This window comes from Cydia strobilella, chromosome 13 (assembly GCF_947568885.1).
Source record: "Cydia strobilella chromosome 13, ilCydStro3.1, whole genome shotgun sequence".
Classification (NCBI taxonomy): Eukaryota; Metazoa; Arthropoda; class Insecta; order Lepidoptera; family Tortricidae; genus Cydia; species Cydia strobilella.
This window is the reverse complement of record NC_086053.1, coordinates 10,554,563-10,579,210: the sequence shown is the minus strand read 5'-3', so window position 1 is coordinate 10,579,210 and position 24,648 is coordinate 10,554,563. Positions and strand designations below refer to the sequence as shown.

At 36.6% G+C, this 24,648-nt stretch overlaps 3 protein-coding genes across 3 annotated transcripts; all 3 read left to right on the top strand.

Moving 5' to 3' along the window:
- The first annotated feature begins 433 nt into the window (after positions 1 to 433).
- Positions 434 to 15,583, top strand: LOC134746916 (mucin-2-like). Its single transcript, XM_063681487.1, has 12 exons — positions 434 to 557; positions 1,254 to 1,416; positions 3,737 to 3,795; positions 4,461 to 4,623; positions 6,991 to 7,096; positions 8,508 to 8,619; positions 9,408 to 9,491; positions 11,522 to 11,623; positions 12,145 to 13,196; positions 14,488 to 14,602; positions 14,761 to 14,765; positions 15,185 to 15,583. The coding sequence occupies exons 1-12, from the start codon at positions 506 to 508 to the stop codon at positions 15,401 to 15,403; spliced, it is 2,232 nt and encodes a 743-aa protein (XP_063537557.1). The 5' UTR covers positions 434 to 505; the 3' UTR covers positions 15,404 to 15,583.
- Positions 5,980 to 9,586, top strand: LOC134746674 (uncharacterized). The gene is made up of 4 exons (XM_063681183.1): positions 5,980 to 6,131; positions 6,763 to 7,709; positions 8,508 to 8,619; positions 9,408 to 9,586. Exons 1-4 carry the CDS (start codon positions 6,080 to 6,082, stop codon positions 9,581 to 9,583), a joined length of 1,287 nt encoding a protein of 428 aa, XP_063537253.1. The 5' UTR covers positions 5,980 to 6,079; the 3' UTR covers positions 9,584 to 9,586.
- A 2,364-nt stretch (positions 15,584 to 17,947) lies between the features above and the next one.
- LOC134746377 (uncharacterized) lies at positions 17,948 to 21,560 on the top strand. Its single transcript, XM_063680746.1, has 3 exons — positions 17,948 to 18,112; positions 19,709 to 20,008; positions 21,316 to 21,560. Exons 1-3 carry the CDS (start codon positions 18,046 to 18,048, stop codon positions 21,537 to 21,539), a joined length of 591 nt encoding a protein of 196 aa, XP_063536816.1. The 5' UTR covers positions 17,948 to 18,045; the 3' UTR covers positions 21,540 to 21,560.
- Positions 21,561 to 24,648: the final 3,088 nt, after the last annotated feature.

The following is a 24,648-nucleotide window of genomic DNA, read 5'->3' as shown; positions in this document are numbered from 1 at the left end:
CATCCCTGCGCCGACGGATCCGAAGCCAACCGAGCTGAGAACGGAAGTCGGAGATGTGGTCATATTTCCGCAAACCAAAAATGTAACGGATACACACATTTTGGAGACGCTCCAGCTTGTCAAGTAGTTCCTCTTTCAGGTCCACGAACGCAATGTCACCATAGTCCAGAAGTGGCATCAAGAGGGATCGCGCTATAGTCAGCTTGGTGTGAACAGGGAGGAAGTTTTGGAGACGCTTTAAAGAGTGGAGAGATGCAAATATCCTCCTACTCACCTCAGCCGTATGGGCCGACCAGGAAAGCGTCTCATCCATGGTGATACCCAAATTCCTAACAGTAGAGGAGAAAGAGATGGAATATGTCCTTGAACGTTGAGAATGTTACTAGATAATTAAAATAAAATCATTCTGTATCTATATTTTCCGTATATAATTATAAAGCTGTGCAGTCTAACAAACATTCTGATATCGATCTTGATAAAGGAAACAAGCACACCACAAGCCACCATGTTTAAATCAGCTGTATTTCTTTTGGTAGTATTCGCCGTTATATTAAAAGGTAAATTGAATTTAAAATTATAATTTAAAAATAAAAAAAATACAAATTAGTTATATAGATTGTAGACTTTTGTGGTAGTTACTTACTTTTTGGTCTGTTTTTTTTTTTGTGTCGTTGGCGTATGTGTCGCCACCAACTCATAGCTTTAAGTCAGGTCCCCACTGAAAACCAGCGCCACGGATTGCATTATGCGGAGTGGGGTCCTATTTTAGCGTCCAATGTAATTTATGCGTGTCTGTTTGCTTTTCCATATGCAATATGTTGTGGCGTTAAATAAATAAAATAAGAAAATACTGCTTTCTTTCTTTTCTTTATATATAATTAGGTTAACTTTTTGTTTTAAAGTTTAATTTGTGATAATTTTAACCTTTAGTTATTTACGTATCCGTGCAGTACAGCTGTGCAATTTGTGGAACGGTTCCAAAAAGTTTCACAGGAAACGAAGGAAACTTTTTTACAAAAATATGATGTTCCCGAAATTTCTCCCGAAACTTTCCAAAGACACACCAGTATGTATCCGTTATGTTGTTTAATAGTTGTCATATTTGCATTCCATTATTTTGCAATTTGGCCACAAAAATATGTTGCAACAGACAATAAAAATCGTAATTAGTATTCTTACTACCTAGTTCCTTTTTTCTTTATCGTCCTCTTATATTAGTTATTATAGTATGTGTTAATACGTTACTTTTTCAGCCAATAGTTTACAATGTCACGTATGCTATGATTGTGAAAAGTTGAGTGACGATTACCTGACATCCTGCGACTCGTTGCTTTCTACTACTACTACTAGTAGTACCGCGCAACCTACATCTACTAGTACCTCAACAAGTACAACGCCCTCCTCTACCATCACTAGGTAATTTACAACTATACATATTTATTACCTACTGTATGTAATTGCATGAATTCTACAATAATTTAATTTGTATTTTTTCTTATTTACTCGTAATGCATGTTAATAATAAGATGTAATGTTTTGAAAAGTGGTGTCCCGTCGAGTTTGTCGCCGGTCCCACATTGGAATACCCTTCTCCAATTGAGGGGGATTTAAATCTTCTCGGGGCAGCCGGGCTAGCACATGATTGGCGTGAGAGTATCTCGCCGCGACATAGACTACCCGTCCCCCTTTAATTTATACAGTTAGTAAAAGACGGGTAGTCTATCTCGCGGCGAGATACTGTCGCGCCAATATGTGCTCGGCCTACTGAGGTGTAGGGTTAGAGCCGGCGTAGCTTTATTTGACGTTCATAAGCGCATTGTAAAATGCCTATACTTGAATAATAAACTATCTTTATATTTATTACATACTTATTATTTAAGTTTAGTGTATAAGTATTGCCCCAGTTCAAAATTATATGTAGCTTATGAACAAAATAGAATGAGACTAGCACCAAACAGTCCACGGCTGCGCAGTTTAACCGCATACAACTTCACAACATCCCCCAATTTAAAATTACCCATTTTTTTGCGTTTTTGTATGTTACTGGCATCTGCTGACCTAGCGAAGGTGACAATCGCTATCGCTACGACAACAAAACGCTGTGTGTCTCTCTATTACTCTTTCATAGTGCGACAGTGACTGTTGCATTTCGATCGCTACGGAGCGTAAGCGATTGGCATGTTGGCTACGCGGCCTGATTCGTGATTCGTTATTACCTAAATGCTGCTGAAAACTAAGATCTCAACTTTAGGACCGTATTTTAAATTGCATCGATTATCAATCATCGGATTGTTTCACCGGATGGTCTCACCGGAAGATCAGCGCTGGAAGTCGCCAGCCACATGCTAGGTGAGACCATTTCGTCGCACTTTTTCTTTTTTATGTTTCTCTGTTTTATATAATTTTCTATTTGTGTGTGCTAACTAATAAATTATTTCTATTATATTCTTTTCTTTTCTATTCTATTCAATATAGGTATTACAAGCGATAATAAATATATTTTCACCACACCAGCTGGTAAAGGCACTCTTGATTGTTCAAAAACTGATAAGAAAGTTGCATTTTATTCACATGTGAGGCAAAGTAATCAAATGCAAATTTTGAGTTTGTTTCTTATGTTTGATTGTAGAATTGACTTTTAAATGATGATTTCGAATGATTAATATTTAATAACATTCATTTTGAATCGATATGCTTTGATTTTGTTTGATATTTTACACTGTAAATTTTACAGTTAGCATTTTCCTTGTGTTGGTGCGGTAAAAAAAATTGTGTCTCACTCGGTGGCAAAATTTGTTTAACCCTCGTACCTTGAAACCCTCGCAACGCTCAAGATACCATTTTTCAATTTTTGAATCTTTCGCTTGCTCGGGTATCAATATTAGCACGAGAGGTTAAACGACAACTTTGCCCCCTTGTTAAACAAATAACTATTTCGTAGCACCGAATCAACTACTTCAAATTCTACTACTACTATCAAAATCTACTACAACGTCTACTACAATACCTAGTACGACTGCATCTACAACGACAATAAAAACTGGAGCTCCTCAATTACAAGTCTCAGATTTTGCAAAGAGACTTGAGAGGGCAAATACAACGTGGGAGTGTGTCAAGGGAACTCTTCCAGGTGGGTCATTTTAACATCTAATTAACGATACCCATGTATATAGCCAAATATACTGTTTAGTTGTCTTTGAATCTTTAATATGAACAGGTGTAGGAAATAGGGAAGCAGATCCCAGGCTTCCTCGAGCCGGGGCAATAAGACGGGACAAACGCTCAGAAGAAGAAAGATGTTGGAAATATATAGAGTTAAGTATCTTGAGGGATCGGAGATCTTCTTATAAAACACCGATGAGGAGGTATTTACTTTATTTGATTTTACAATTACAAGATTAATTTAATAAAGTGTAGAAGCGCGAAGGTGTACCGGTACACCGAGCGATTTAGAGCTCACGTGTGACCGTGTCACTGAATCGTTGCTGGATGAGAACTGCCCTCCGTCGGTCGGGGTTGCTTCTTATATTCATCCCGAGAGCGTGGGGACGCGTGGGGGTGCGTGGTCTGGAGTCACGTAGGCCACGACGGCACGAGAGGTTTCTGGTTTGTCTGTGCAGCCGCTGCCATTAAGATAACGAAGAGTCGCTCCGGGGTTTGTGGGAACTACATTAGCTACCGCCATAAAATAGCAGGTGATGCATTAGTGCATTACATGCGCCTGTACTTGTATTAGGTTGAGAGCGCATCTGCGTTGTTTGTCCCATTACGTGTGCGTCTGCATTCCTTCTATCGGTAAGATAATCTCTAATGGGCCATCGGTGCGTTGCTGCATGTCTGGGACATGTGCGTAGCGTTCCTTATCCAGCAACGATTCAGTGACACTGTCACACGTGAGCTCTAAATCGCTCGGGGTACCGGTACACCTTCGCGCTTCTACACTTTATTAAATTAATCTTGTAATTGTAAAATCAAATAAAGTAAATACCTCCTCATCGGTGTTTTATAAGAAGATCTCCGATCCCTCAAGATACTTAACTGGTGACAGCGGTGGGATGCTGCATGTCTGGGACATGTGCGTAGCGTTCCTTAACTATAGTTAAAATACCGAGCGCACAAATGTTACAGTGTCTATACTCTCCATATACTTAGTAACTAGCGACCTGGATATACAAATAGAATAAGAATTGTATAGAAATAGAATAAGATAGTGTCATACATACTATTTTATTTAAGAAAATCTCATCTTGGGGGTTATCCTAGTTGCATTCTTAGGGATCCCGAGTATACCTACTTTAAAAATCCGAGTACGCTAACTATGCGTGGCATCCGGTTTTACTTGGGTTTCGTGTACTCTAGGCTTCTATCGTATGTATTATCTAGAGATGGACCGAATAATGGATTTTGCCGAATAGTTTCATCTATAACAGATTTTCATTAATCACGACGATTTTCCGCAGTGAACGGCTCCGACGTGATCGTCCGCGGTTGCGCAGCGGGCCATACCAACGAAACTTGCTACATGTTCGGGCTGACCTCCTGCTCCTTTTGCTCAACGGACAAATGCAACGCGGCTGGCTCTATACAGGCCTCGGCTGCTGTTTTAGCCGTAGCATTCTTCGCGTATATAGTTAAGGACTTTTAAGGTCGCATACGAAACGTGATGAGACTCGGACGAGTTTTTTTATGAGCGGCGCGGTGGATTCTCGACATCAACACATATATGTGGTATTTTCTATAAAAAGGGACCTTATTGTCGATGGCGCTTACGCCATTATTAACGATGCTCCGATATAAATACAATGCCGCGCGGCGCTGTGCGGCGTAAGCACCATCGACAATAAGGTCCCTTTTTATAGAAAATACCGCATATAACATTCGGACGGCGACTGCATTCAACGTTGCAGCTGCGGGATATGGGCGATGGTGCCGTGGTACTGTTCATGTCCTTGATAAATTGAATGATGGATTGAACGTATACCGTACAGCAAGCTGCAAAATTGCATGGACACATTATGAATGTAACTCATTTATAAAGAAAATTTACAGTGATGATAATATCAGCTGTAATAGTAACGTTGTTGCGGTCGCAATCCTAATATGTATTGACGCGAACTTACAAATTTAAATTATGTCAACATCATGCCTTTTTAACACTATTCGGTGAATCTCACTCGCATTTGTATATTGATAAGAGCGAGTTCCGCTGCGAGTTATTAACATATGATCAGCCGATTTTAAATTCAAATTTCTGTATGCTACTCCTATTACCATGCATGCATTACGCATATATAATTGCCATAAGTGATATTAAAAAAACTTATTAAATTGTTTGCCATACTTATGAAAATATAATATTGACTATTTAATGCCACTTACGGTTGTTATGTGCGGTAGGGCAGATTAATTGTGTGATAAAGATTGATTTCGATCACCTGCCATATTAGCTCTTAAATAGTATAATTAACATACATATAACAAAAAAATCCTACATATTATGCCAGTTTTACTTAAATACTTAGATAGATAAAATACTCTTTTAAATAAAATATACAACTTAAGTAAAAAACAATTTATTAAAGAGAAGTAGACCACCGTCTTACCGCTAAAGAGCTCTTTCTGATTAAGTGAAATTTTCAGGCAATACGATAGGTATTATCGCTATGAAATAAAATGTTTTACCACATTGAGTTGCGTTTTTTCCACCGCTTTCCCTTAATGCCATATCAACAAAATAATAAATAAACTGTAGTAGGTTATTGTTAATTGTGATGCATTATTATAGGCAATACGATAGGTATTATCGCTATGAAATAAAATGTTTTACCACATTGAGTTGCGTTTTTTCCACCGCTTTCCCTTAATGCCATATCAACAAAATAATAAATAAACTGTAGTAGGTTATTGTTAATTGTGATGCATTATTATGATTCACCCGTTCAAAAACCCTTTGACGCTGGTCATCTCATAATTGTCCATTATATACTTACAATATAATCTGACCAGTTAACATATATATCAACTGAATGATAATTACTCTTCATTAGTCGGTCCAAATAGTCCAACGGATAACGTCAACATGGAGAAATCCTTGTGTTTGTTTCTTTTTTTGTGTAGTGCTTTATTGGAAGGTCAGTAAGTATTAAAAATATTACAGAAAAATAATGTTACCTACAATTTATTTATTTATGTTCAAGCACAGTCAGCAGCAGAAGTTGCTAAGCGGGCGAGGTATTCAAAATTACCTTGACACGCTATTCTCTTAGCAATAAATTCGCGTCAAGATCATTTTGAACACCTGACCCGCTTAGCAACTTCTGCTGCTGACTGTACGACATATAGGTACACAGGACTCAAATAACTTGACCTAAATATTTGAATATCTAGTAATGTTAGAAGTAAACAATGTTAAAATATCTAATAAACCAAATTTGCTCTGTAACTTTTATGTAAACGGCGCCTCAGGCTGTACTAGTTACATTTTGTGACTAAGTTTTTGCAAAATAAAAAAAATATAATTCCTCAAATAAAAGAAATGGTCGCCTACATGATATACGAGTATATAATTAATGGTAACCACACTAGTGAAAACGCATTTGCTTACGCTAATACAGTCATACCAAACTTGGTGAGTAAGAAGAGCGCGACGCACTGACAAAAATAGGCTGTCGCTAGTGTCGCTCGATGCAGTCTTTGTTAATCTAAACTATTACACCGAAAATACCTTTCACGTGCATTGTATCAAAAACTTTTTTTTTTCAGCGCAATGTTTAGAATGCTACATCTGTGATAACTGTCCGAAAGCTAAACTGGATGAAATACAAACTTGTGGGCATACTACAATTTCTAAGCCATCGACTACGACAACGGAATCCTTAGCCACCGCAACAGTGACGACTAAACTTCCAACCCCTTCTACATCAACCACACTTAAACTTACAACGGAAACTATATCGGAATTTACGACTATTTCCTCAACGACTTCTACAGAAGCTATAACTACGTCCACGACAACGACAGAAACTTCTACTACGACAGGACCAATACCTACTTCCACAGAATCCACAACTTCAACAGTACCATCCTCAACAGCTGCGTTGGAACCTACAAATACCCCAATGATAAGCCCCGCAGATAAAATAACCTCTTCTACAGTCACAACAATAACCATTTCTGGTTTTCCAAGCTCCGCCACAAAATCTCAAAAAATTACAACACCCAAAGAGGCTGCAATCACGTCGGCATTACTGACTACAACAACCATAACAGACGCTACGACAAGTTCTACACCGACTTCTATGGAACCTACAATACTTACAGAAACAATATCTGAACCTGTAATCAGTACCATAACAACGAAAAGAGATCCTGGTCCAACAGACAACACAGTTTTATTTATTTCTACGTTACCTACAACAACGGCAGTGCCTCTTGCAACTTTTCCTGTAACAGAACCTACAATACAGACGTTTTCAAAATTACCTACATTAACCGAACAGAACATGGAATCTACAATGCAAAATATTCCAACACAATCTATATTGGCACAACCTATAGCCACATTCACGACAGAATCTGCACCAAATATATCTACTACAGCCACTGCAATTTTCTCTACAGTAAATAATATAAAACCTAACAAAGAAGCAAACGTGACATACAGTGCTAGGAGAATGAGGTCCTCATCTGAAGCTTGTGCGTGCAAAAGCGTAAGTTAATAAAACATTTGGTTATTCCTGGTACATTCAAAAATGTTGGAATTTATTTATATCTCTCGAGGATCTTATCATATTTTGAACTGGCCATTGGAACGATGAACACGTTCAAACAAAAAAGGTTTTTCAAACATTAAAAAAAAAACAAAGATCTCAGCAAATTGATGACCCTGTTTTGAAATTGGTGAATCAAATTAGCATAATGAGAGTTCAATCGAATAATTGTAACAATTTTTAAACGATACTGCAATTACTTGTCTAGCCAACCGTCTAGTTCAAGCACAAATTGTGTAATTTAAATACAAATGTTGTCTATGTGAATCAGATAATCGATATTAAAATTTGTGACGATAGAGTTCGCCGCATTTGATATCTTAAGAACGTCATAGCGATACTCATCAATAACGACCAAACTCATTTATTTTGTATTAAAAGCAAGTCCATAAACGAACAGAAACATACCTAACTAACCTCACACATTCCATTTAGTGGAGAGATGATAAGAAAAGAAAAACCTAACGTATAGTGTAAACATTTTGTTACGAATTTCAAGGGACCGAGCACTTATTTGTACTAGAAGTACTAGAGTTATTGTTACATCGAGTGACGAAAAAAATAGATACGCATTACTATGTTACAAATCTAACACATTCATTAAATTAATAATTTACCTAAAGGTCTTCTCAATCGTATTTTCACATAATTATGCTATAACCAAAACGTGACCCCATAATCAATTTACACCCAAAGAAAAAAATCGTTAATATAATGACACATATGTAATTCTTGCAGGGAGAAATATGTGACTGTTTGACCCATCAAAGATCGAAAAGATACACTTTAAGAGGACTGGGCCTGTCAAAGGAGGCCGTCAAGTACGTTTGCTTCGTGGATAAATATAAAAGTAAGTACGAAGTTATGAACTTTTGTATCTATGATACGCCCTGCCCTCAGTCAGATCATAGAAATAATTTCTTTGTTTTTAGGGTTCCGTATCCAAAGGGTAAAAACGGGACCCTATTAATAAGATTCCGCTGTCCGTCTGTCAGTCCGTCTGTCTGTCTGTCACCAGGCTATCTCATGAACCGTGATAGATAGACAGTTGAAATTTTCACAGATGATGTATTTTTGTTGCCGCTATAACAACAAATACTAAAAACATAATAATAGAAATATTTAAATGGGGCTCCCATACAACAAACGTGATTTTTTTTGCTGTTTTTTTCCGTAATGGTACGGAACCCTTCGTGCGCGAGTCCGACTCGTACTTGGCCGGTTTTATTGAAGTATGTTCTACTTGTTCATTTATTGCCTACTGCTTGTGTTAATCGCCAAAGCAAGGTTTTAAATATTAAACACACAAAATAAATGAAAATAGTTCACTTTGGAAACTTCTATTGAATTTTTGATTCCTCTTGAGCGTATTCCAAACACACTCCCTGAGCACTGATTGAAATTTTCACGATTTTTTTCACAACGACGAAATTTCATACGAGTGAAGGTTTTAAGATCTCATCCACATGGAACCCAGTCGTTAGCAAATGTAAGCGAAAACGACGCCGTCCTCGAAACATCGAAGGTAAATTTAAAACTTAATTTTACGCGATTAAGTCCCGTCGTTGTGAATAATAATAAACTCCCTGGCCATGATTCGGCCTTCAAAAAATTATCACTGTTATTTTGCCATTTCAGTAAATGAAACGGAGATCGTGAAAAGAGGATGTGCCATCAAGGAAGCAGACGAAAAAACTTTGTGCACTAAGTTGGGCCTCGGAGGTGACTGTAAGATCTGCGATACCCATCAGTGCAACGGTGCTGCCATAATACGAGCATCCATCCTTATAATGTTTAGTCTGTTCTTCATTTAATACTTTTTTCATTGTGTGCTGCTATTACAATAAATGCTATTTATTTATTTTTATTTATTTGATCTGAATAAAATGAAAACATCCGCTCGTTTTTCTTAAGGAGAGGTAAGTTTCTTTAAAATACTACAGTCTCATATTAGTTACAATTTACTAAAGGGCCTGAAACGAGATACTTTAAACTTCGTAAAAAGGCATTATATTGGAATACAAGAAAAATAATTTTAGCGGTTTGGAAAATTCTTCTTCTCTTAGGTTGACACGGATTATATCATTTTTTTTTATCAATTATCAGTTAGGGGCTTTCAAACTTCGGAGGTTGTGAGACAGACATATTTCATGCGTTGTAAAATAGGTATTAACAAATTATGAATTGCTATCTTTCTCTGCACAATGTCCTTTGATTATGTAAAATATATGACCACCAACATACAAATTCACACGTACGTAATCACGGGCAACAGCTAGTAGTATCTAATTGCATTCTGCTCCAGTTACAGAATGCAAAACCGAATTCGGTTAATAACCGAATATTAACCGAGTTTTCATACAAATAATAACTGGTTTTGCATTCCCTAGCTCCAGTCCGTTCAAGTCTTGATGACTAATCAAAAATCGGTTAAGTACATAGATCACAGATTAACTACCTATATATATAATTAGACTATCGCCGTTTTATAGTAAGAAAAAACGCTAGAAAATAATCCTATTAATCGATTGCTGGAATATTTAATTATTACTACTAACGATACACAGAAAAATGTGGCAATGTATTGTATTATATGATTTATATAGCCTTTGCGTACTTCTACGAAATTATGGAAATAAATAGGTATTGCAATCCTAAGGACGTTTTTTCAGTCTGTCTATTCATCCGTGTCAGTTAAGAACTTGGAAATATGTTTTAAAGTATAAGTACTTAGTATTTATTTCTTCTTTATTTAACTTTAGCTGGGTAATCTATTCGATGAAGAAAATCTTGGAAATCCAAGCCTAATACATAAGAATAAGGCCTATTATTCCGGAGGAACGAGAAGAATAAGGCCTATTATAAGGAATTTTAGACGACAGTAGTTTTTTTTTTTAAAGAATTAGTGCCTGCACAAATTATTTAGATTAAGTTGCCAAGCGGAGCCCAGCTTTCTTAGTGAATCGTAGCAAAAAGCCAGGATAAAGCTAGGAGGTTGGTAGACATGATACATCCTTATAGTTTATTATAATACCTAACTAAAACGAGACTTATAAACGCATATGTATTGTCGTGTAGTACTTATATACAAGCGGTGTACTAGTGACACTTAGGCCCACTTGCACCATTTCACCATCCCGGGGTTAACCGGTTAAACCTGGAGTTACCATGGTTACCAGTACGATTTGACACTTGATTAACAACGGTTTAACCGCTTAACCCCGGGTTAGTGGGATGGTACAAGTGGCCCTTAGATGATTTGTGTACAAAATATTATGTACTTAAAAATTTAATCTAATTTCACATCTTATTGTCCTATATTTTTAAAGTTGCGATTTTAATGAAATATAAATAATTTATTGAATAATTGGCAAAAAATTTAAGTAAATATTTTCTATAACAGATCGTTAATAGACAAATAGTTACATAGTCACGCTAGTCGTCCCGCTTTAGTGATTTTCAATACTGAAGAACTTACATCACGGTTAACAGATATTGTATCATTGATAAAAGAGGAAACTACCGCTTTTTTAACATCATAGTCGAAGAAACAACAAAGTCAAGGGCAAAAAACCCGAAACAGAGGGGCAGTCAGGCGAAACAGTGCATCTTTTGCTATCGCAGAAATTGTTCGGCTTTGTAAGTAGTGGCACGTCTAGACTTAAGTAATCTTTGCATTCTCGATATCAAAAATTGTCAGAGATAACACAAGTATGAGTTTATAATAGGAGTTCCCTGTCCGTTTTTAATAGGCTCATCCGTACTCTCTTGCGCATTGCACTTTTTTGCGAAAATGGAAGGCGCGGAAATTTTTATGTGTGGTTTTCTTCTGGTGTTTTTGGCAATTGGAAATTGTAAGTACTGCTTCTAAATAATCCAGTGTATTTTTTCCAAATAATTTTGAACAATCAAGAAATATACTACATATTTTATAATTACTTAATTATTTATTTAGACATTGATAGAAATGTATGGCAAGTTCGTAAAAATAAATATTAGGGGACATCTTACACAGATCAACCTAGCCCCAAAGCAAAGGTTGTCTATGGGTGCTAGGTGACGATATACATTATACATACTTAACATACTTATATAGATAAATACATACTTATTATATACATAGGAAACACCCATGACTCAGGAACAAGTATTTGTGTTCAAGGACCATCGGCTTCACAGGCAGGGTCACTACCCACTAGGCCAGACCGGTCGTCAAAACAAAGATTTTATAATTGATTTTATAATTAATATATGATAGTAAAACGAATGAAATTGAAATTGTAGCTGAAATCAATATACTAAGATTTTTTTAAATAATTACGAACAAGTATCTAATTTTTATTACATAAAAAAAAATTATCACAATATTTTACAGCCGGCGCCCTACAATGTTTCGTTTGCCAAAATTGTAAAGAGGTAACACGGGACCACATCCAAACATGCAAACCACCAAGTCCATTCACCACGGTGCCTACAGTTACGGAACCTCAGACTACAACTGAAGCTGCCACAACATCCGTGGCCACAACTTCAACTACGCAACCAAGTACAAGCACTACTGAAGCTTCAACTACAACATCTATGGCCTCAACTACAGCTACAGAACCCACTACTACAATTACGGAACCAACGACAGCTACTACCAAAGCTACAACTGTAACTACGGTACCTATTACTACTACTACTGAAGCTACAACTACAACTACGAAACCAACGACAACTACTACTGAAACTACAACTACAACTACGGAACCAACGACAACCTCTACTGAACCTACAACTATAACTATGGAACCAACGACAGCTACTACTGAACCTACAACTACAACTACGGCACCTATTATTACCACAACCACCGAAGCCATAACTACCACAACGGAACCTACGACTACAAGCACAACCACCAAGGCCACAACGACAACGATTCAAGCTTCAACCACGACCACTGAAGCCACAACTACAACTGCTGAACCAACTACTACGACTATTACAACAGAAGCAACAACCTCGACTACAGAACCTACAACTACCAAAGCCACTACTACAACAATTACAGCTGAACCTACAACTACGACAACCGAGGCTACGACTATAATATTTGAACCTACAACTGTGACAACCGAAGCTACTACAACAAGTGAGGCCACAAATACAACAGTAGAACCTACTACCACAACCGCAAAAGCTATTACTACTACGACTGTACCGACTTTAACAACCGAAGCTACGACAACATCTGAAGCTAAAACTAGTACATCCGAAGCCACAATTCCAACAAATGAACCTATAAGTAACACAGCTGAGGCTACGGCTATTACAACTGAATTTAAAACTACTGCAGCTGAAACTTATACTTCTACGTATGAACCTATGACAACAACTTCCGAAGCCACAATCACAACTAAAGCTATCACAACTCCCAGACAGGTAATTTTAAAACAGATTTTTGATATACTAACTTAAGTAACCGTTGGTAGTCCTTGGTTGCCTTATATAGAAGACCCGGAAATCGCCTTTGCCTTTCTTTCTTTCTTTCTAACATATATAGTTGTTATAAGCCTTTTCTGCGACCCTGGGGCCTTATCTCATTTCAATGAATAAATATTAGCAATAGGCCGATTCATTGTGATGTCACAGGTTAAATTTGTCATAAATGTTATTATTAACAAGTAGTTCTTACATTTCTTGAAGAGTAGCTAATTAATCTGATTAGGAAACATACCTATTGGTTAGAATGACATGGATCATGGTTCTTACGCGGTCCTCGCGTTAACGCGAAGCTCATGCACTAACGAAAATATATTCTTACATTTACTAGGCAAAGCTTCTCGCCAAAATATACTTAGGTATATTTAATATATTATCATTAGCGCTTTCTTCATCATCTTAATTTAATCGATTATAATTTTTAACTTTATAACTTATAACATAACAAATTGAACTATCTACAAATCATAGTTGTAGATAGTTCAATTTGTACTAAATCATACTAGTAATTATCGTAAATATTTATTATAGTATTGATAATGCTAAACACACGAGTTTCATAATTCGGTAGGTACTACGATGTCAGCGTTACTAGTTATAACTATTTGAAAATGCACATGTATTGTATATAAGTAAATAGGCCAAACATACTTGTGTCTATGTTACAAATAATAGTACATACTCTGAAAAAATTACATTACAGCAAATACTTTCAAAGTAACAGCAAATCCATCGTCATCCACCACTGGCAATTAGCTTCATGCATGAATTTATTTTTATTTTTGGATTCATAATTTATAGCGTTGGAACACCGGAAATGATAAAAATACTTTTGTAAACCTTAACATTATTTTATTAAAAAATATTTAAAATGTTGAAAATTTTTGAGCGGTTGAAACGCTTATAATTTTTGGCGCGAATTCGACAGAGCGTGATGACGTCACACGTTGGGCGGCCCAACTGACGTTTGCTACTAATGACACTAATCTGTCGAACACGTGACGTCACGTGGCGTTTCGAGCGTTTCGCTCACTAGCTTTTCGCGGGCAAATTTTTGTACTTTTTATTTATAATTTTGAGTAATTAAATGGTAATTTAAAAACGGAAATGCATTTGTAACATGATATAACGGTAACAAACATCCGAATAAAACATATTTCGTTCAAATATAAACTTCATGCATGAGGCTAATTAATATGACAATATCTAAATAATATGTTGAATGTTTTAGCAGGCTTCTGACCACGCCGGCAGTTTAAGTGTAAAGAACCGATTCTACAGAAGTATCAAGCAAAATAGAGAAGATGACGAGCAAGTACGATGCGTTGTCACCAGTTACAAGGAAGGCAAGAGAAATAAAATATTTAATTTCTACTTAAAATACTCTAGACAGAAAGCCTGAAACAGTCTTTCTGTTTAAATACGTAGGTAAAGTGCGAGCTGCCAAATTACATGGACACTAAATTAACTAACTCATTGATAAACTGTCCATGTAATGTTGCAGCTGGTGTACATTTGATTTTTTTTATTCTCTTACATAGTTCATAGTCTTGTAATAATAATAATATTGTAAAACAGACGTAAGCAGGCGTGCATTAACCAACTGAAATCTTCTGACTTTTTATGACTGAAAGTTTTCATTATTTTCACAGTTCTACACCTTATTTTTGTGAAAAATAGTGGCTGTTGCCAGTCTATTTTGTCTAATTCTGAATGCCTACCACTTTTACAGTTCAAAGTACAGGTGTATAAAGTAATTACCTACTTTTGTTTTTATTTGTTGCTTCTTCAAAATATTATCATAGTACTTCAATGTACAGTAAGAATATAATTTCAGTAAGTACCATTTCGAACCTTGTCAGTGACAATCAATATGAAAGTCGCTAGGGACCTAGGAAAATTGAATTCCTAGACTATACCTACCTAAGATAACGTTTTACTTGTTTACAGAAAATGGGGAAGAAAATGTAGTCCGCGGCTGTTCATATGAACCGGCAAACACAACAGCCCGTTGCCACGAAACCATCGGGCGAGATGATGTGGATCTCGTCCGCTGTTCCGTTTGCGACGGCGATCTATGCAACTCCGCGGCGGCAGCGGCCGTCACTTTTGTACCTCTAATCTTAGGGTTATTAATGAATTTATAAATAATACAGTATGTAGACTCTGACCACGCTAACTTTAGACAAACTTGGCAGTCAGAAACTCGTCGTAGCACTTGGCATGAAACTTAGCGTGGTCTGACTCCTCAGGAATTACCGATACCAGTGCGATAGTGTTAAAGTGTGTATGTATTTATTGGTACAAATGATACCTCTAATGAACATAATTATATTTTATTTATTAAGCTATGCAAGAACGAAATCATATCTTAGACACTTCAGTTCCTTTTATTTTGTCTACAGTTATGCAGTGAAAGTAATTTAATGTGAATGTGATTTATGTAAAATGATATTCATAAAGTTGTCATTCAATTTTGCGGCTGGGTGTACAGTCAGCAAAACTATTTGCTTAGCACATCTGCATACATCTTTGTATGCAGATATCTGAAGCTAAACGTTTGGTTTGAGTTTGAATGAATTCCATTCATAAAGTGAGCATGCACTTTGCAGCTCGTTGTATATATGTTGATACTTTTGTTTTAGAATGTGCTTTAGATAAAATGTAAAATTATGCATGTATGTATGTACTACATGTGAGTTGTAAATACGAAAGTATGGCAATGAAATAATATCTATAAAATAAATCTTATTTATAAAATGTACCTAAGTAATATATATATTTTTTATACAAAATGATAACGTTTGCCTCTTTTTCAAGACATCATATTGCTTTTAAACAACAATGTTCAAGTATTTATCTTTTACATTGTATTAAGTTCTGCACAAAATATCACCGCCCTTTCAGGGCATGTACACTTGCACAGCACTCAATGATATCGTAAGTACTTGAAGAAAATGAATGAAATATCAGATAATGTTGCACTAATTGAGTAGTAAGTACTTCAGCCCATTAAGGATACGTGGAATAGAAGTACGAAGTACCTTTGTACATGTTTCTATATAATCATGTAAGTCAATGAGAAAGGAACAAAAAAAGTAGGGGATAGTCGGCTATTTATATAGTACAGCCGGTTAAATCGTAATCATATCTAGATTTCCCATTCAACGTACTACTTTATTTACATCATAAAATGTGGCATTTTCAACCAAAAGGGTACTTATTGTCGCTTGTCAGTAAGGCGCTATTTCCATATAGTTTCAATTAGACATCAACCTTATCGACAACCGACAATGTGGTACCTTTTGGTTGAAAATGTCACAAATACTTACATACTCCATTGATATTAACTAGCATCGATAATCTGACCAGACATGGCATAGGGCTAAAATCGAATGGAAGAGAGAGAAAAATATGGTAATCGTCGGTTTTGATCTATTTTTTATGTGGGTGTGTAATATAATAATTATAACGTAAATATGATCTATTGTAGGTAGGTACTATGGATTACTGGCGTAGGTAAGATAGATGGTACGATTTAACCAACTCGTCTGCTAAATCGTACCGATGACGGTCCCTTCCGAAAAATTAATTTTGACTAAGTTAATTCAACCCCAGAATGCTCATCTTCATATTTAATTTAGCCAAGATACTGAACTTTTACAGTCGAGTTCATAAATAATATATATATATATATATATACATGTTTAATGTCAATGTCAATCACACACCTCATTGCAATTAATTAAGGTACAGAAATGTATTTTTATGAACTCTATACATATTTATGAACTCGACTGTACACGCATTATTCTAATATTTTGAACTGCCTTTATAAAAAAAAGGACGTTTAAGTAAAAACTGGTAAGATATAACTCATATAACTGACTCTCCTGAATCATATACAGATAAATACGTTAAACATACATTACGTAATACAGTATCTTTACAGTTAAATAGGATGCAATAAAAAGAAGCCTACATAGGGTGTAGGCATATTTTAAGTGGTGATGACGTTTATTGATGTAGATATAGGTAGGTAAGTAAATATAGATATACGAGTTAAGAATCTGAGCACTTAATCTACCTACCCAACCACAATAAATTTACTTATTGCCATTATTTTATAAACTTTATTCTTCAAAAATATTTTCTTAGCTTCGTAATTCCTGTAAGTATTAAACCGGTGGCCGCGACCCGCGACCCAGATTTCAATGGTAGTAGAAAGAAAAATGAATGCATCAAAAACCAACGAAGGAATGACTCTTGAGATTGCAATTTCTCTGAAGAAGGGAAAATGTAGGGCATTGATTCTTGTAATATTACATTTTATGCGCAGCCATTTCAAAGGTTAAGTATTTGCATGCCGTTATTAAATTTATTATCAGATTTATGAAATACTTACCTGGAAAATGGTTTAGGCTCCGAGCTGGTCAAATATGAAATTGCCTATAAATTACTCTAATGGAATGTTATTGCACTCACAATTTTTATGCCAAAAATTTACGATCTCACCAAATTATTAGGTATCTTACAACTAGATAATGATAACACCGTTCGTCCAGTGCAAATAAATTCAAGGACATGCCCGTATGCACTCGGAGTTTCTAACAGCCGTATACCACGGTTGATTTGCCCAAATTATTGTTTCCAAGCAAAGCGTACCGTTGCACCCCAGCGCCGACTTCAGGGGCTCTCAAGCATGGAAAATCCGATAACCAGGCCTATATAGCTGTATGGAACCACCATGGCACCACATCTAGAAACGGAGATATAGAAACGGAGCAACATGGCCAGACTAGCATTGTTCAGTGTCCTCGCCGTCACATTGGCTGCATTACTGTGTGGTGTTACGGGTAAGAGTTTATAAATTTGAAAATAAGTGGAACAAATATGTTCTTGATTCAGTTTTAAATAGCATACAATATATAGAATATAGCAACGTGCTAAAGTCTCAATTAATACTTCCAAGTCGAATGGCGAAGAATATTGTTTTCGAGGCTCAAGGAGACATCATACAATATTTAAGTTTCTATGGTTTATCGCGGTTATTATCCGAATACTCATACTCATACTCATTTATTCATAATATTCTTAAAATATTACATGTCAAACATCAGAATATAAATTATTATCATCACATAATTGATAATGAAAACAAATTATGTCTATAATTAAAATTACAATAAATCATTATGTTCATTAAATAAAAAAAACATTTTGCATTACAGTATAAAAAGTTTTATCAATTAGCCATTTTTTAAGTTTGTTAATAAACATATTCGTACTGTCTAATATTTTGATGTCATTAGGCAGCGCGCTATAAATCTTAGGACCTAAGACATGCATGGTCTTTGAAGACTTGCTTAGTCTGTGGGGTGCTGATAGTAGTCGTTCCTTGCTTCCTAAACGAGTGCGTGTGGGTTTGTTGGTAACAAAAGTGTGTTTATGTGTGTGTACGTGTTTAGCTATGTTGAATATAAATTGTGAGGGTAATGTGAGTATCGTTATGTCTGCGAATAAATGTTTGGCTGACGTACCTGGTGGAGCTCTAGCTATTATTCTTAGGGCACGTTTCTGAAGTACGAAAACTCGATGCCACTCTGCCGCTGTGCCCCATAGTTCCAGGCCGTAGCACATTTTAGAATGGAAAAGTGAGAAGTAGGTTGATCGTAGTTCCTTGTAAGGTAGTACGTGAGCAAGCTTTCCCAAAGCAAAGCATGCACCAGAGAGCTTTTTACAAAGGGTGTCTATATGTTGGTCCCATTTGAGGGCGGAGTCTAGGGTTAGCCCCAGGAATTTTGCGTGTTGAATTTGTTGTATGGGTGTGTGGTCAATGTGAATTGATAAAGGCCTAGGAGGTATACCACCTAAGTTGATGTGCATTACTTGTGTTTTTACAAGGTTAAGGACTAGGCCATTGAGGGTGGATCAATAAGATAATAATACTGCTCCGTTTTATCGTAAACATGTCAAAAAAATACAAGGTTTACCGATAGGTACATAAATGTATGTTTGCCAGATACCTAGTCGGGATTCACTAGTTTCTGCTGATATTTCGTACGACTCCCGACTACAAAGATATCAAATTCATTTCTCAACAACAAGTTTTCGAAGGGTGATTAAAAAGCCTAGAACATTACAACGTCGACATTTTGAGAATTTATCCAGATGACGCGACAGCCGTAGGGACTGGCCGCAACCAGATGGACCGATCAATTAAAAGTCTCTACAGCTTTACTTCCTCTGTTTTGCTCCGTTGTTTAACAACCGTCTCTTAAGACGCGATGTTCAGAAGCCGATGGAATTAAATCATACACTCCAAAGGTCCAAAATTTATCCAGTGATGATCACGATGCTCAGTCATGAGGGACAAACCAGAGGGATAGATCCTGATATTATGTTCATAGATCTTACAACGAAGTAACACCCTTTAAAATATTTTTTTGCAGCGGATTCTTCCGACGCGGACGAAGACCGCTATGCTTCCGAAGATGATCCTTCCGAACGCGCCGCCTCCGCCTCCGCTCACGCTTCAGCCCAAGGACTGGGACAAGGCGTAGGGGGAGGAAACATGTACCCTCGCTACCCACCAAGGCCCGTAGTAAACCCACTCCCTCAGAAGATGGTGCGATGCGTCACGTGCTCGGGCTGCCCGCAGGGGAAAAATGTGACCACTTCGAAGTTGTGTCCCTATTCGCAGGACCCATTCAAGAATGGAAAATGCGTTGTGTTTTCTGAGAAGTACTACCGTAAGTCCTCATTCGTTTAAAGTAGCATTTATATAAAACATGTTTTTTCTTTTATATTTTGAAGCTTATTCCATATGCATATTTATTATGCACGGGTTGAGCAAAAGGCTCGAAGGGATTCGTGTAAATACTCGTATATAAAATTCATACTATACGTACACACTGCCGCAGTGTTTTTTTTTCAGAACACAACCGGAAATACTGCTATGTCTAGATCTTAATCGGTAAAGTACCTATTTTAAATAAGACAGTATTCACAGTATAGTTACAAAAGTATTATTAAAAAAAATACCAATCCGTAGCTCTAGCTAAGCATGTTAGCATGCACGCCGTGTTCAATTTCTGTAGGTACCTACATGATTCCTTGTGAGAAAGATATTATATATTAATCGCGTTTGATTCGCTTTTGCGGTAGCCACACAATAGCTACATTTAGGGAAATCCCACTCTCACTTTGATTTCTTTGTGCAGAATTAAATGATGGGTATTCACCAATTGAAGTGGTAGTACGATGCCGATGCGTCATAGTCTCATAGAATGTCCACTCATGCACAATTAATACAAAATTAAAATAATTAATTTTTAGTTTAATTAGTACATAAGTTTGACTTTTAAGACACAATGAATATTACGGCAAACAATATGAAACGTACCTAACCTATCCACAACCTTCCTACCAACAAGTAGATATGTGACTCATTATAAAAAGAAGATTACATTTTAATCTCTACATAGTACCTACCTACTACTAATATTTATTCTCATTATAAATAAATAATGCATTCAATGAATCAAATGCGCTATCTTATCTATTCTTATCTAAAATTCAAAGAAGACTGCGTCGTAAACTCTCTGGACTTCAAATAGTTCGGTTGTGGCCCTTCACATACGAGTATCTATTTATACCATTAGCTGTTACGGTGGAACAAAGAAACTTACATACCCACATACAAGCATGAACCCCGAAAACAATACACTCTTTTTCTTTTTGGGCAGTCGTGTAAAAAGAGACGTAATCCATAAAGAGTGCCAAACTCCATACGTCACCGCTTGCCTCGTCCTATTGTATTTTGATGGTGCTAATGTTTATGTCTGTATAAGACACGTTTGCATCTGATTATCGTCTTACGTCTATTACAGCTTTATAACTTCAAAATATAAAAGTGAACACTTCAGCGCATAGCTATAGCAAGGATCTATGTAATTTTCTTTGGCTATAGTAAAACAAAAATCGGCATAGAAACTAATGTACCTACAGCGCCAATATCTTTTTACCTCAAAGTTACACTAAAGCGATTTATTTGCAGATATGAAGGAGCCATTCGTCGTGCGTGGCTGCATGGCCGAGAGGGGATCGTGCTCCGAAATAAAAGCCGCCGTGGAGCCTCAGAAGGAGCTGGTGAACCTACTAAGTTGTCGCGAGTGTGAGGGCGATCTATGCAACGGGGCAGGACACTTCACCCCGAACCTGGTGACGGCACTCGTTGCTATGTTTGTAACACCTTTGCTCATGAAATATACACTCTCTTAGGACACAAAAAGTTTGAAAATACGCACTGACAAGCTTGGTTTTGCGACTGGCTTATTAACCTTTTAGACGTTCAGGTTCAACGCCAAAGACCGATTAATCGGTCATAGACCACAGAGCAACATAGACCTACATGCATATGCATAAAGTTCAATTTCAATTCTGACACTTCGGTGACGTGGCGTCTGAATGACTGCTTTTGTGTTTGACACGGCGTCGAAAACGTTAAAAATGTTCAAAAATATAGAGTATAAAAAATATGTTTGGGAAAGTCGTCAGTGCATTGGCGGCGTAAAATACATGAATAGCTTTAGGGAAAGGTGTTACTAAACTACCGAACTTCCTAATCCGCCTCTCGAAGAATAAAATCAAAATCTAAGTGACTATTCCTTTTTTTTTATATAAAAGAGAAGTCCTAGCCTTTTTAGATTGTCAATTGTCAATCATCCCGAAAAACGGATTTACGAAAACCGCATAGTAATTATGCTATCTAGCTACTACTTACCTAGAATGTCAAATTGCTATGCTATGACCAATTTTATGACAATTTGGAACAATAATGCAATAAATACCTAAATGACAAACGATATTACTTTTTTTAATTCCATGGCTCTCACTCAACTCTCAATGCTTAGCTTTCCAAACAATGATGGATAGATAACTATCAAACTAAGAATAAAATAAAGCTATTGAACACGTATACATATCCCTACGTATATGTTTTGTTTGAAGTATTTTTCCCATTCGAGGTACAGTATAGAATACGTACCACAAATTTCGACATATGTATTAGACATATGGCCAAACCAAGCGGAATAGGTGCTTTGAAGCCTAAGGCGACATCTACATTTTTCAACCCGTACTTCATACAAGGTAACTTGTTTGTGATATAACCTCCGATGTACGTTAAACCGATAAGAGGATCGGCTTCATCCATATAGCTTGAATATAACAGATGTCACTGGTATCAGCGATAAACGAAAATTGAAATTTCGTTATCTACCTCTCTATCGCACGAATTTGGAAGAGTGATAGAGGCAGATAACACAATTTCGATTTTTGTTTTTCACAGTAGGCTGTCAGTACTATTTTCTAAGCATTACTATAGGTATATGCAAATAATAATTATTGATAATGCTTAAAATAGCGTTATTGGATTAAGAGGCATTGCCTGATTTTTGAATTATTAACTAAAAAAGGTACAGATTATTACGATTCGTAGTAAATTACGTACCTACTTAATTTTTGGTGTCCTACCGTTCAACCTAGCAGTTTTTTTTTTTAAGTTTTTAACAACACTAAAAATAAAATTGATTAGTTAAGTATCTATCTACCTATTCATAGTCTTGTAGCATAGTCTGAAGTGTTCCGCATAATAAATGCGTTGTAGGGGATTCAGAAATCCACAGAAAAAACCAGGAATGTCCGCGGGTGACACATTTACGTGAGGACCGTAAATTGACAGTTGATTTGATGTTAAATATAGAACTCTACGGCTAACACCAGTACCCCTAGTGTAAATTTCATTCGATAGTGTGACGTGACGTGACGTACGCGTTTGCTTTAAGTGTCATTTAAGACTCATTTTGTATGGGATTTTGAGTTTCCAAAACGTCCCGCTTGGCGCGCTGTTCAAAATCCCATACTAAAATAGACATAACGCAAACGCGAACGCTCCTCACGCTATCGAATGAAATTTACACTAGGGGTTCAGTTTGGCACAGATAGAATCGATAACGTCTGCGTAAGTTACTTTCTATAGTTTCTATACATCTCGCTCGCACTAATATGGCGTGCCGTATGCGTCTGCCGGACAAAAAGCTAGCGATCCATTTGCATAGTCCCTCCGGCAATCCATAAGATGCTAACTTCGACAGGAGACCCCGATCGAACGCCTTCGCTATATCTACGCTAACTGCCAATGCCTCACCTTGGTACTCAATGGCCGAAGCCCAAGCCCAGCGGTGTGTGAGATTCACTAGAAGATCACCAGACGAGCGACCATGTCGAGAACCATACTGGCGGTCGCTGATCAGATCGTGTTCTTCTAGGTATCTCAGGAGCATTCTTCTGATAAACATGATTTTTTTTTGCGCAAAATGGTGTGGAAGTCCTCTACGTCGGCGAACATGCCAGACGCACTGCATAATCTAGGAAGGCACCCTAAATATGTTATTATGATGTCCATACTTTTGTCAGAATATTCCTAATTTTTATATGGTATATCCCAATGTAAGTATAATGGGACATTTATTTACAAAATCACTGACAATGTGTTCTTGTGTTAACTCAGATAACTTTTTTATCGCATTCAATTGGGTATGGGAACGAAATAAACTGAAGTCGGCAAAAAGGATTTTTCGGGGGTAAAAATGTAAGATGCTTCTTGAATTTAGATAATTTACAAATAAGTACCTATCATAAGGCGTGACAAAAGGCACCAATGAGGGCCAAGGAGAGGATATACGAGTATGCATTATGCAATAGCTATCTAAATATTTATTATTGCAAAAGCGTACCCCGGACTTAAGGATGATTAAATATAACATATTTATGTACAAAATAAACTATGTAGTGTAGTGTAATGCACCATCAACCGTACATACACAAATAAAACATGTCATAATATAAAACATAGTAAAAGTTTATTGTTAGGTAAAACATTCTGCTGGATCCATTCGCGATCTTTCGTAACCGAGAAGCCACGATAGAGTTCACAGAGTAGATATCTTGCCATAAATATTACAATCTCTTGTTAATACCCGTTACATTTGACCCTCTCAGAGAAAATAGGTAATAACTTTCAATTAAGTATCTTCTTTTGCCTTTCAATGCTAATTGACAACTTTGATTTAAGGTTAGATTAGGTTCGATTTGTTTATTACCTACTTATTAGTATAAAATACGAATAAAGAAATGCATCCATCCAAGCAACGGGAAGGCATTACCTACCTACACGTAGTAGGAAAGTTTGCCATTGTATGTTGGCACGCATCTAGACTAGCGTCTATATTATATAGTATCTAATAGATAGTAAATGAAAAGGAAAAATTAGCCCTAGATTAGGGAGTTTATATCCGTTGCCGTAAGGTGACTTTATGACAGATTTAAC